The following is a 13,881-nucleotide window of genomic DNA, read 5'->3' as shown; positions in this document are numbered from 1 at the left end:
TAAGGTACTTGTGAAATGTTGGGTTTTTATACTAAGTAATTCTAACCTCTAAGAACAAGTAGAAGAATATGATAAGTACAAAATGCAGTGTAGTGTAATAGTGAGTAGCATTATTGTTAATAAAGTATAGAACCAATGAAGGCTGATGTTGATGATTTTGATTGTGTTACACCTGCGTGTGGTCCCGTGGGTACTTACCATTTTTGGATGTGGCTGTGTAAAACCTACCAGTAGGGAAATTAGTCACACATAACCTTTTATAGTAAGTGGGAAAGAAGGCACACACACGTCATACCATCCTTCCACTTCTCTTAGACTCTAGTTCATCTTGGTATAAAATACTATTTCTGATTTAGTACTCAACTTGTGTGCTGAATAAACTCAACAGTCCTCAAGTTCAACTCATGATTGAGCTCAACCTGGAAGTTCAACTGTATGTTGAACTCCCCCAAGTTCAACTTTGGAGTTCATTCAACACAATCATGAAATGGTATAAAAAGTATTTTATACCAAGATGATCCAGAGTCTAAGAGAAGTGGAAGGATAGTATAACGTGTGTGTGCCTTCTTTCCCACTTACTATAAAAGGTTATGTGTGACTAATTTCCCTACTGGTAGGTTTTACACAGCCACATCCAAAAATGGTAAGTACCCACGGGACCACACGCAGGTGTAACACAATCAAAATCATCAACATCAGCCTTCATTGGTTCTATACTTTATTAACAATAATGCTACTCACTATTACACTACACTGCATTTTGTACTTATCATGTTCTTCTACTTGTTCTTAGAGGTTAGAATTACTTAGTATAAAAACCCAACATTTCACAAGTACCTTAGAGTAATGCAGTTTGGTTGAACTGCACAGTTGAACTCAATTTGGGTCAACTCGCAGTTGAACTTGCTCTTTAGTTTAATATTAATTTAATATTATATGTAGTTCAATATCTATTAAACCACAGTTTGATTATCTGCGCTTCAAAGCGATCTGTTCTCAACTAACCTCGTCCTGCTGTAGTTTACTTGATTCCGATATTATGGGAGGCTTAGTACTACACATACCAGTAACCACACAAATATTACATAAATAAGTGAATAAAGGGAGTAAATATACTATTGCGCTGATCGCGTCCATTTCCCGCGCTAGTAGTGCTTATGCATGTCCCGCACCACCAGGAGCATAAGTCTTCGTCCCTATAACACCTTCGTGTTTATATAGTGGGGGTAAATCATCGACTTTCATCCTAAAGATGTATTTCCTGATATTATGGGGCAACGCCTTGAGTTGATATGCAGCATGGATACGCGTCGGAACACTGAAAACTGTTTCGGAGGAACGAAAGGGTTGAGTTGGAAGTTCGGGCAATCCGTAAGGGGGTGTTAAACGACGAACATACCTTGGTCCAACTCTTCAAGAGATAACGCTTTAGTTTCAGGGACGAATAGTAGAGCGGCTATGAAACCGACAACACTGGGATATGAGAAATTTCCGGGTCAATCAGCCGGTCCTAACATTATACCTATGAAACCAAGAGAACGTACTTCCACGCAGCATACCACCCAAACGCGCCTTGAGCCCCGAATGCACCAAGTAACCGCGGCCAAGTGAGTGCCAAGATGAAGTTGCTAGTAAGTGTGTCAAGGGGGGGGAGGGGGAGGGGTCGTGAAGGTAAGCGACAAATACGGATCGCCGGGGCGGGGGGAAAGACTTACAAAAACCAAAGGATAGCCGTAGCACACGACATTCCAACCTCACGTATGTACAACGGGAACGCTTCAGCAGAGTATGTGAATGGGACAGGTCCTTCTCCTGGAGAGTACGCCATTGCGAATAGGTAGATACCAAGGGCGACGACAGCGATACGTTTTCCGTCTGGGTTGTCTGGGTCGAATGGGATCCAACTGTGAAATATCACTTAAGCACGTGAGGAAACCTTCAACCAAGGGAGGGGAGTAGATCATGATTGACGAAAGAAAAGAACACTCACAACGCGAAACCGGTCAAGAGCAAAAAAGTCGCCATGAGAGGAAACGAAATCAATAACAGATTCCGTCGACCAAAAGTGTCAATGGTATAAATGGCCGGAATGGCGAAGAGCCAGTTGATCATACCATATCCCCAAGATGCAATGAGAGCTTGCTTCTCGGTGAATTTGGCCTGAACGAAGATGTTTGTGGAGTAGTAAGCGATGACGTTGATACCACAGAATTGTTGCCTATGGGTCCCAATTAGTGAATACTTTGGAATAGCCTGTAAAGGACTTGTGCATACATGAACATGACAATGAAAGAAGCAACGGTAGCCCGACGGTTCCGAGGGATGGTAAACATCTCGAAAAACCTGTTGCGACCCTGCACATTACTGTCTTTTTCGGCTTCTAAAAGAACATGAATGTCTGAAAAGTAGTGACATCCCTGAGCCAGTTCTCGTACGGGTGAAGGAGGAACATACAATAAATATCACGAGCGGCCTGTAGCTTAGTATGTCTGAGACGAGCGAGAGAATTGAAGGCATCTCGGTATCGCCCCTTGCGCATGTACCAACGTGGAGACTCGGGGCAGAAATAAACCAGAATAGCTAACCAAAACGCGGGAACTCCGGCCTAAGGGAACAAATATTGGTTGTCAGCTGTGAACGTCGGAAAAGCGTTGGAAAGAAAAGAAGACATACGCTACCTAACATAAGACGCCAATTCAATCCACGGATACCACTCAGGTCGGGTATTTTGAAAAACGCCAGGTCAATGACGGTTCCAAGCATGATACCGAAAGCGGTCCATGTCTGCCACATCATGACCAGAGCTCCACGAATGACTGGGGGTGCAGATTCCGCAGCGTAACTAAAAGTGAGAGTCAGTCGCAAGGTTTTTAAACGTTTCCTGGCTTAGGGGAACATACATCGGAACGGTGGCACTCTTAGGACCAATTCCAACGCCCAGAACAAAGCGGGCAATGAAAAGGTGCCACCAGGTATTGGTAAGACCTTGCCATATACATGTTAACCACGAGATGATAGCGGTTACGAAAATTGTTCCTCGGCGACCTAAGTAATGATTGAGCTATTTAAGTATTTGGCAGGTGAGCTTGTGGGATAAAGATCGAAAGAAAACAGGGAAAATTCACCGGGGCGACGAGCCATGGACTCACGATCGCACAGCACAAGTAAGGTGCGGAGTTCACGAGACCGAATAGCCATTGGTTTCGATCTCCTTCTTCGGGATTGATACCCAGCTGAGTAGCAAAGAAAATGTTGGCTCCGTTGATCACTGCTTCGTCCATCTATATAACGAATTTAGCGAGAAGGCATCTGGTAATACACTGGTCAAAACGCACCCCCTGAACACAAGCTGCCATCGAACACAGAATGACCAAATAGTACAACGTCTTTGGATGTGACCACCTATGAGTCAACTCCCGACGCAAGATAGCTTTGTCCTTCTCGTCCAACAACTCGTGCTCCTCGAAAGCAGTCGGATCCTGGGCGACCAGGGCACCTTTTTGTAATTCGGGGGTAAGATCCTGAAGACCGTACTTCTCTGCGAAGAGCGTGGCTTGTACAATAAGATCTTCACGAGGGATACCGGCAAGAGGATTAGCGAGTTTGGCGTTCAAGTTTTGCGTTTCGAGATCGACACTGGTTTTGGGAGCGCGACGAGCAGGTGCATGTTCCTTGAGAAAATCTGAAGTTGAATCTTCATGTTTCTCGACGGGAGGTTTCCCATTTCTTCTCGTGGTAGAGAACATGGTTGGTGTAACGGATAACTGAGGATAACGAAAGGCGGTCGAGTTTATATAAGGAATCCTCACGTTCACATCGGTTTACAAGTGTCAGGTTGAGCGGTAAGGTGGAGCTAAATGCCGGGTTTCCCGACCTCCAGCTAGGATAGCCAATGATGACACCAGCTCCTGTGAAGATAGTCGTGCCCAGATAGATTCACTCACGATCCGATACAAACGGGTCACTTGGAGTAAGCGAAGTAGCTGTTACGATTGCATGCAAAACCGCTCCAAAACTACGGTAGTGTGGATACAAAGTGGGGCTGTCGAAAGGAAAGGAAATGAGTAACGAGATCGTGCTAGCGCCGACATACATACGAACCTATTCAACATCATCATCGAGCGCGATCCGCCAGTTGTTAACAGCAACTTGCGCCCAGATTTCATGTTATTGCTGTTGAGCTGATTAAGAACCCCTGGAAAATGACGAAAGACGACTAACAGGCGCTTTGATCCATTTCAAAAAGTGAAACTTCAGCTTCAAGATCCATCTTCTGTGGCAACTTCAAGAACAGAAGGATTGATTCCAACGTTTCCTCTTCATTCAATACCGCAGCCGCGCCGGTCGCCCTCGTACAGGACATATCTCGTGTTAAACGCTCTGCTTAAGACATCGATCCAAACCCGCCGCCCGTGTTGAATTGGCATTGCCCTCTGGTAGAGATTAATATCAGCGACCGTAGGAAGATGCCCTTCTAGAAACTATAGAGATTATTAGAGGTTGAAACCGTCATAAGATAACGAACCGGCTAACAGGAGTTTTGTCTCATTTCGAGCAAATCAACCCCCGGACCAGCTGTTGCCCAGCTAGCAAAGATTTAGGCGAGGATAAACAGCGAGAGCGGATGGGGTTGGATTATTGAGAAGTTTATACCGTCACAGGCATATACGTACGAATGTCTCAAAAAAAGGGATCTATTGAGACTTTGAGTGGTAAGTTGTAATGAGATTGCTTGCTTCGATTTGAAATCGGACGATAATCTGAGACGGTAGCGAAAACTCGAGAAGAGTTGTTGTAGACCACCGGTAGACGTCGAGTTCAAAAAAGGTTGTTTGGCTGTGTTATGCTGGCCACGAATGTTTGGTTGTGTTGCGTTGGCTCATTCCGGAATGACATTTTCATAAACCATCACATCTGAAGGCGGTGAGTTCGTACTACGCTATAATTCTTCTGACTCTACTCGTTTGTATCTCCGCCAGGCCACTTAATTGACCTCCCAATTCCTCGCTGGCTTCCTCTCGTAGTCAGCTCTAGTTGCCTCGGAGAAAGATGTAGGAGAATGGTATGGCTACGTTTCACTACCCATTGACTTCTCTGATTTATGTGAATAGTTTCTCTATAAACATCTGCGCTAGGATTCCGACGTCTGCCTGGAGAGCTCAGCGGCCTCAACTAGACCACGTTGACTCCATAGCAATTATCGTCAGTTTGTTTCTATCTAGATTTAATTTTCGACAGACTTATTCCTTCTGAAATACTGCTGGTACGATATCCAAGGCCAGTGAATTGACCGTGCTGGCCTCAAGTTGTGGATTCGAATGCATTGGCCTTGTAGGATATACTTTTTGTGCCGGAAAACTAGGTGCGTCAGTTTTGCAAGCCGGCGGAGCCGCATCCCCTCGTGTATTAATCAACTCTCTTAGTCCCTCCCTACATAAGATCGTGGATCAAGGCTCGAAAATACTGCTCAGCTTCCCATTATGCTGCAAATGAAGGCAGTGCCTTGAACGTTTTTCTCCTTCAGAAATAGTGATCACTATTGTATTGGAGTATTTCCCCATCAAAGAGCTTCGGAATGGCCTTGGATGGATCTCCAGCGATTTCTGGACCTTGATCTGTACCTTAGAAGCTATATGCACGATAGGAACAAGGTACACTGTATACTTACATACATCAATGTTCCTAGAGCTCCAACTAGAATGATGCACGAAAAATGCTCGTTATACCTTGAGCTTACTGGGTTAGGGGGTTATGGATCTGAGAACAGTAGGATGGTACAACGCCGGTGAAAACTAAACTACTTCCGGACATCCATAATGTACTTTTGGAGTAGAGGATTTTCTGAATGACAGAACGGTGCTCCGTGCAATGGCCAGGTTAGTCGATCTCGTTTGCATTTATCCAGTGGGTCACTCAAGCTGCCAATACCCATATCTCAGCTTCTCTCACTTGCTCTAGATGCCCTATTTGTCGTCACTTATAGAGTATGCATAATCGGGATTACCCATCAGGAATACATACTGACTATAACTGTAATCAACGTAACAGGGGAGAATACCGCCACGAAAAGCAGCTAACCCAGGCTGGAACTTTGTCGGCAGAGTGATCATGCAGCTGCCGGTTTTTAGACTTTGCGAGCCGTCCACTTAGATGCGGGTATCAGTGCCTTATCTCGGAACGCTGGGAAGGATCATTACATGATAAAAGCTGAACAGAGGCCCTTTTAATTCTCTCAATTCGACGCACGGATTTTCGACTTGTATCCAAGTCGCAATGATCTCCTCGATCCTCCTTCTTTTCGTGTTTTCGTTTGCTTCTACCAATGCTGGAGTCATGAAGCGAGTAATCACACCTCTTCCTGCGAATGGAAAGTTCGACTATCAGATTGGCGGTGCTTACACTCCTGATGTCGACGTCCAAGTAGTCACTCGGGATCGCACTGATAGTCCCGCGCCGAATAAATACAATATCTGCTACATAAATGCCTTCCAGACTCAAACCGATGACAACGCTTTCTGGAAGTGTAAGTTCTTCTATCTTGCCCTCAGCGATCCCCAACCCATATTCATACATATTGCACCAGCGCCTGAGAGAGATCATCTCCTTCTCCGAAGGGCCAACGGAAACTACTTCATTGACCCCGGTTGGCCAGGCGAGATTCTGTTCGACACCTCCACAGCCGCGAACCGGGAAGAGATTGCCACGATCATCAATGGGTGGATTTCTGGCTGCCAGCAGAGCGGTTTCAGTGCCATCGAACCGGACAACTTTGACTCTTACTCCCGGTCCAATGGTCGTCTCACATTCAACAATAACGTCCAACTCGCCAAGCTCCTCGCGGACTATGCTCACTCGCTCAATATGGCCTTTGGCCAGAAGAACGCAGCAGAGAAGTCCGTTCAGGCGAAGGCTGGAGCAGGTTTCGATTTCGCTATTGCGGAACAGTGCCAGGAATTTGATGAGTGTGATAGCTATACAGATGTGTATGGAAATCAGGTCTTGGAGATTGAATATTATGACACGGGTTTATCGGGGAATGGGCTGGATAATTTCAATGATGCTTGTCAGGCAAGGGGTAGCCAGATCTCGGTAATCTTTCGAGATGTAGATGTTAAGCCTGCTGGTGCGAACGGTCGTGTTTACCAAGAATGTTAGACGTAGTGGTTCCTGTAAATCTGTTTGGGTGGGTCTAAAAAGCCACCAATGTATTCGAATAAGGTATACTCGAGTATGGCTTCGGGTTTGTTACATTCTAGCTGAGTGGAGTGTTCATAATACCTCTCTCCTGAGAAATGATTCGTGCCACGACATTACCCCCGAGTCGTTCTTTGATCTTTTCAATACGCCGTCAGGAAGTGTCCAATGCAGTGCATCATGTACCGGTTTAGTCGTACTATTCTATCATTATTCGTATAGTTTGACCTAGGCGCGAAGCTCCCGGATATACCCCAAGATATTCATCCCATTCTTTATTGTCTGTTTGCCACTAGTTCGTTATAGGTCAACCTGAATATCACTGATCGGCGATGTATCTGTGTTATTTGTGATGTTGTAGCGGCTCACCAATGGTTTAGCATGATGGAGAATAATACACTCTATTTACTCGACGTCTTTTAGGCCAGGTGGTGGCACGAATTCGAATTTGATTTTACGCGCCCAATTCGTTCCGTTAGATCTAGACCCCTGCCATTTATATTTTTTTTCGCTGGATCTACTCCCCCCCGTTTCCACCGGATCCTATCATTACGCCACTGGTAAGGTTCTGGAACCCTTAACCGAATATTCTGACTGATTCTTCCCTGCCTGCACTTTGCGGTCACTCGGAGAAGAAGACTATATGTCGTCTTTCTCCTCACCTAGGAATCGTTGCCGCTAGTACGACCTGGCACAACCTCAACGCGATTGTGGCTCTTAAGTTCCAGTCAAATTTGTGAAACGACCGACTCGGAGGACCCGAAACTGCGAAGACTTCCTGAACCCGTTTCCGTCAGCGCCACCGTAGATACTATGTACATAGGCGTTGTTTTGAATCACTTCCAGAATGAATTCGACCCTGCCCAATGCAATATCACTTCAGTCAATAACAGTAAATACATGCATTTTGTTTAAACGAGAGACGTCACGACGTCTGTCTCAAAGTCAAAAATTGAGTTTGAGATCTCAAAATCTCAATCTCAACTCCAATATCTGAGTCCCAATGAATAGCCAAGGTGGGGGATGGCTCATAAAACAAGATTATTGCTATTCTCAAAATTTCAACAGATCTCAATATATTTAATGTCTCAATTGTTCAAATCTCAAAATTATTTTACAATCTCAAAAACTCAACTCAGGCTCAAATTTGAGATAAGGTTGAATTTAAGGTTCTGAGAAGTATATGAGTTTAAATATCTAGGGAGAAGAGATGAGACAGGTATATCTATGTATGTAGAGTAGATAACTTATCAATCTGAAGCATTAGAATTGGTGTTATTTTCCTTAGGAAGGGATGAAGAGTAGTGTTAGCAATTGTGATTGCGTTACACGCGCGCGCACGCTATATCACGGACTTAGGAATTTTTCGGGAAGTCAAAAAAATTCCTAAGTCCGTGATATAGCGTGCGCGCGCGTGTAACGCAATCACAATTGCTAACACTACTCTTCGTCCCTTCCTAAGGAAAATAACACCAATTCTAATGCTTCAGATTGATAAGTTATCTACTCTACATACATAGATATACCTGTCTCATCTCTTCTCCCTAGATATTTAAACTCATATACTTCTCAGAACCTTAAATTCAACCTTATCTCAAATTTGAGCCTGAGTTGAGTTTTTGAGATTGTAAAATAATTTTGAGATTTGAACAATTGAGACATTAAATATATTGAGATCTGTTGAAATTTTGAGAATAAGTTATAACATTATTTTATGGACTACTGTATGCCTCACCTCAGCTACTATGGAGACTCAGATACTGGAATTGAGATTGAGATTTTGAGATCTCAAACTCAAATTTTGACTTTGAGACAAACGTCGCGACGTCTCTCGTTTAAACAAAATGCATGAAACGACAGTCAATAAACCTGTCGTGGTGAGTCGGAGTCAGGACTCAGCAACGCCAAAATCACTGATTACAGTACTCCGCACTGAGGCCCGTAGAAGTGATACTATACTTAGATGTTTTTGTTAATTCAATAGTATATAATTGCAGAGTGGATTGAATATGTACCTAAGGAGCGGCGTTCTCCATTCCAAGTTCTGACGAATCATGGACTGTCGAGTCCCTCTCGTCGTTAACAGTGCTCCACTGTCGTGGCGGTTCTACCCCCAGTATTTCGTGGGGTCGTTTTGGAGGTCTCATTAGGACAGCTAAATAACTCCATGAAGGGCGGGAGACCGAGGGAAGTCATCTCAAGGAAAGTTGAAGAAATTGGAAACGAACGCCGAAAACTGGGATTGATCATTTCAACTACCAAGGGGTCCGCGGTCGCAACGAGATGAATATTATATACATATAGGGATTACTCGCACCGCGCCTCTCATTGAATGTCGAGTTTTCTTTGGATTTCAGACAGCCGTATGTGTCCGGGAATCCCAGACGTTGTCCAAAGTGGAAAATATCATCTCGTCAGAGACTTCCGAGGTTGGTTCGTCTCCCAACCGTTGTAGATCAACGATTGTGTGACAAGCCTTGAGCGAAGAACGTCAGCGACTACGTCACATTTTGGAGGAAATACACACCAAGCACGAAGGGACCGCAATCAGTGTCCTGAACTTATCCATATCAGTCCTAGTCCTCCGCCAGACCCGAGAGAATAGAATGAGGAAACTCTTACGGGAAAATAAACAGAGCAGCATCCACTGGTCGAGCCGTTATGACCGCGGTAAATATTGCTGACCAAAAACGAAAACAAGATGGAAATAAAGATTGAGCAACGAAAAATATATACCGATTCTTACGCACCGGTAAAGGCCAGAGGAGCGACGAGCGCGTCTCTGTTCAACACCGAACCAATGGAAAGAACTTTCAAAGACCACCCGCCTTCCAAAAATAAGGTCTTCCTCAAAGTGAGATAACATAGCGTGAACTGCGTGGTGATTTCAACTGAACTGTTGAATGCCTTCTCAGTGTCGATGATAAACAAGTAACGGAGAACTCGCCAGAAGAAGACAATTCCAAAATCTCCAGGAAAGGCTCGGATCGGGAAGCAGAGGTGGTTGAACCAATGGGCTACCAAATGAGGATGTGCGATACCAAGTGTAACTTTCGAAGAGATATCGTAAACGCCTACGGCAAGTCTTGCAGCACACACAAGTCCGAAAATGAAAGCAATTCTCCGACTTCCGTCATACAATGCATATACTGAAAAGTTTTTGAATTAGGCCTGAACTCTGATGATTGCGTATATCACATACCTCGTAGTGTAAAGATAACATGCACCAACGAATAAACAACACATGCGGAGAAAACCTTGAATGCGACGTGGAGAAGGCAAGGTTGCATAGATAATTTGGACGCTACAGCAGATTTGTATGAGTCGAAGCTGAAAACGGCAATGTCGAGGCTGTGTCAGAACGCAAATCTCGTGAATTCACCACGTCCATAAACATTTCATTGGAGGTCGATTTGCTCACATTTGCAAAATGAGAGTCACATATCTGCATAACAAGTACAGTAATTGCACAGCGGTTAGATTCTTAGGACTCCTGAAAAGACATCAGGTAAGTGCCAGGAGGATGAGGAACGTCGATCTGGAAAGCTCACGTTGAAAGAAATTTCTTTTCCTCTCTCTTACACAAGTAGATATGGCCAATCGTCAGGCTCATTCCGAAGCCTGAGATGAAATGAACCAATCAACAACTTTAGTAGGAATCGACGCTCGCGAATACTTGAAGTGAGACTTACTAGAGGCCAAGAGCCGTACGTTCATTGAAAGATAGAGATATTGAAGAAAGATAAAGACAGAACGGTCAGTGGTTGTAGTCAGTCATATATACTCCTTTGTTCAACGGCTTACCATTGTCTAGGGTCTAAAACGGCGACTTTCAAGGACTGTTCTCATGATAAGTAGTAATCTGCTATTAGTAGAATTGCGACGAGTAGCCGTGGGTGCGAGCCAACTTTACAGTTGACTCCATAAATAGAAAATAGAAAAGTAGGCGATAAATGGATTCTATGTGTTCTGTCAGTTTTCGGTAAGAATGTAAGGCAAAAGGGTTTAGACTATACTCAAATTGAATTTTTTGGGTCGGCGTTGGTACCTGTAGCGAGGTTGAAGCGCCGTTTTTCCGAAACGATTGTAATGGTCGCAATTCATGCAAATTTCCGTTCTTAACTGGCCGGCCAGGCTTGAGACCATTATCCACCTTGACAGACTGAATCTTTAAAATCGTGATGGTGATGCAGAGAAAGCAAAATGTGACGTTGATGTGACGAATTCGTGGGTGATGACACGTGGGTATCGTACCCCGGTTGGCTTCACTTTTTCGAACCGTGTTCCTCTTTTTCCGGGACATAATCAACTTGAAGTTAACGTCTCGAAGCATGCACGATGTGGTCGACCACACCGAGGCAAATAAATCGATAGGCTACTACAGAATCCAGATGGATATTGAATTCCAGCACGCCAGCCTACTCAAGCTGAGCGGTTTGGGAGGCCGTCATTCGCTCGTCAAACAGATTCTAAGTGATCCGTCTCAATCCCAAGATTCGATTCCAGGGCAGACACTGCCTCTGCGGTATGTTGCATGCGATCAACTCAATCAGCGTAATTAACTTATGTGGTGAACATTGCACCATCTCCATACAGGTTTGATGTTGGAGAAACGCTTAGTGGGTAGATCCATCCCACCTTTACATTTAGCTGACTACTGATAGTTCTCATCTGCGTTTTAGGCTCACCGAATTTATGTCGTGAGGGATTGGACTCGCCTCGTAATTTAACCCCTGAATCAGCCAGAGATTGGATGTCAGAATGATCATCGAAAGATTGACAGATATCAAAAGTTTCAGAAGATTGACATATCTTTCCGTCGGTTCCGACATATAATACAGATTGTGCAAAGACATCCAGGCCAATGGAATGTCTCTACCCATCACCTAGCTCAACTCACGGAACTGGTATTCTGTACCATACAATTGCAGTTGCTTGTCAAACCTTTGCTTACGGTGCGGTGACATTAATCAAAATGTCCCTCTGATATCCAAAGCTCAAATGATGCAATTCACTTTAGGGATATACGCCAGCTTGGCGATTTTCTCAATATATTCGATGAGGTGGGTGCTAAGTTTTACTTCCCAATACAAGTTCGAAAGTCGCTGAAGCGAAGTTAACAGGAAGACAGGTCTGAAGAACCGCATGCGGAGATACCTTTTCATCATGTCTATCTTCATGTTCTTTGTCTCAACGCTTTATTGGATCTCCAAGTTACTCGGTCTCCTCATGGACATTGAGGAAAATATCATTCACCCATCCACACCGATTTCGATTTCACCCTTCAAAACCCCATCCACCCCGCTTACGATTTCACCCTTCACTCATTTCGAGGCTATCTTAAGCTCCGTTGTTCTGATGAATGTCAGATTCCAAACCTATTCCTATGCGGTTACTCACATCTGGTGTTTCGTCTAGTATGCTCTAACGGATGGCGTCGTATTGTGGAGGGCCTGGGCCCTATGTAGTGCCGACTACAGAAAATGGCTCTATGTTCCCCTGTTTTTCTTATGCTGTGCCTGCAGTACGTCAATATTTTCTTGTTCTTCACATCTATCGGTGACTAACCTTTTGACCATCGATCAGCCACGATATCTGCCACAATCGTCGTTAGAATCACTATTCAATCCATACCACATGTGGATGGAACTACCTCCGATCCTCGAATCAAGAAATTGACACGGGCCATCGATGTTTTTCAAACCTCAAATCTCGGGTTTTCTTTGCTCATGAATCTATCAGCGACCGGGTTGATAGCATTGAAGGCCTGGTGAGTGATTACGCTCACTACCTGTAAATCCGAAACACCGACTAACGCTTCTCTCTCACTGCTAATAGGCGGTTCCGTCGGTGGATCAAGTTTGATTTGAAGGCTATTCGTGGGCGCAGAACGAGAGGGGAAAAAATTATGGTACTCCTGGTCGAGTCAGGAGTATTGTACTGCATCTCCATCGTTTGTTGTTTCTGATTTAGGGTTCCTATGGGCGAATATTGACTTCACTCTCCATGAACAGATAACAACTTTAGTCTTTACATTAATCAGGTTACCCATCGGAACCTTGGGGGATATCTACACTCCTGTGAACGTCCAGATTGCGGTGAGTACTCTGACGTACTTTGAAATCCGACAGCTTACTGACCTCGCTACATGAAAAGGGGATATATCCACTTGTCGTGTTACTCCTAGTGAACCACGGGCAGTCACTGGAGCAAACGATGCTCGGGAGAAATACTATTACCAACGCCGGGAACCCTCATTCATTTGTGGCGGATAATAATCCTGGGACGTTAGAATCTTTACGTTTTCGCACTGTTCGTCCGAGTAGCGCTTCCCTGGCAGGAACGTTCAGCCGTGGTCAAGTTTGAAACACATTGAAACGCAAGCAACGAAGAGGGGTCCATCGATCGTGTCAGTTATGTATATGTAAGATAGATAGATACCAACTGGAAAGTATACTTATCCTTAATTTAATGTCCATACTATCACGTGTGCGGGCCCTCGAGGCCTCGACGTTGCCTCGACGGCCGCATTATGTCTACGTTTCCAATTTCGGCACCATCCATTTCGTGGCTACCTTAGCGAGACGCAGCCTCGGGCAAGATGAACCCGGGTCGGAGGAGCAACGGCTGCCACCAGCATCTCAAGGAAGATGTCCACGCGGGTTTTCAATCTGGGCCGGCTTTACA

The 13,881-nt window shown here is 44.6% G+C and overlaps 4 protein-coding genes across 4 annotated transcripts; 2 read left to right on the top strand and 2 right to left on the bottom strand.

Moving 5' to 3' along the window:
- Positions 1 to 1,155: 1,155 nt before the first annotated feature.
- Positions 1,156 to 3,746, bottom strand: E1B28_009418 (uncharacterized protein; the record flags this gene model as incomplete). The annotated part of the gene is made up of 11 exons (XM_043154314.1): positions 1,156 to 1,325; positions 1,400 to 1,473; positions 1,545 to 1,628; positions 1,716 to 1,904; positions 1,991 to 2,218; positions 2,275 to 2,398; positions 2,455 to 2,605; positions 2,674 to 2,842; positions 2,901 to 3,061; positions 3,126 to 3,281; positions 3,336 to 3,746. 11 exons carry the CDS (start codon positions 3,744 to 3,746, stop codon positions 1,156 to 1,158), a joined length of 1,917 nt encoding a protein of 638 aa, XP_043009605.1.
- A 2,527-nt stretch (positions 3,747 to 6,273) lies between these two features.
- Positions 6,274 to 7,155, top strand: E1B28_009417 (uncharacterized protein; the record flags this gene model as incomplete). Its single annotated transcript, XM_043154313.1, has 1 exon — positions 6,274 to 7,155. The coding sequence occupies one exon, from the start codon at positions 6,274 to 6,276 to the stop codon at positions 7,153 to 7,155; it is 882 nt and encodes a 293-aa protein (XP_043009604.1).
- A 2,392-nt stretch (positions 7,156 to 9,547) lies between these two features.
- Positions 9,548 to 10,484, bottom strand: E1B28_009416 (uncharacterized protein; the record flags this gene model as incomplete). The annotated part of the gene is made up of 5 exons (XM_043154312.1): positions 9,548 to 9,670; positions 9,722 to 9,749; positions 9,817 to 9,874; positions 9,945 to 10,343; positions 10,397 to 10,484. 5 exons carry the CDS (start codon positions 10,482 to 10,484, stop codon positions 9,548 to 9,550), a joined length of 696 nt encoding a protein of 231 aa, XP_043009603.1.
- A 1,876-nt stretch (positions 10,485 to 12,360) lies between these two features.
- Positions 12,361 to 13,560, top strand: E1B28_009415 (uncharacterized protein; the record flags this gene model as incomplete). Its single annotated transcript, XM_043154311.1, has 6 exons — positions 12,361 to 12,558; positions 12,613 to 12,718; positions 12,781 to 12,964; positions 13,033 to 13,147; positions 13,209 to 13,292; positions 13,351 to 13,560. 6 exons carry the CDS (start codon positions 12,361 to 12,363, stop codon positions 13,558 to 13,560), a joined length of 897 nt encoding a protein of 298 aa, XP_043009602.1.
- Between the last annotated feature and the right edge of the window lie 321 nt (positions 13,561 to 13,881).

This window comes from Marasmius oreades, chromosome 5 (genome assembly GCF_018924745.1).
Source record: "Marasmius oreades isolate 03SP1 chromosome 5, whole genome shotgun sequence".
Lineage (NCBI taxonomy): Eukaryota > Fungi > Basidiomycota > Agaricomycetes > Agaricales > Marasmiaceae > Marasmius > Marasmius oreades.
Note: the sequence above shows the minus strand (reverse complement) of the source record. Positions and strands in the feature narration are given on the sequence as shown.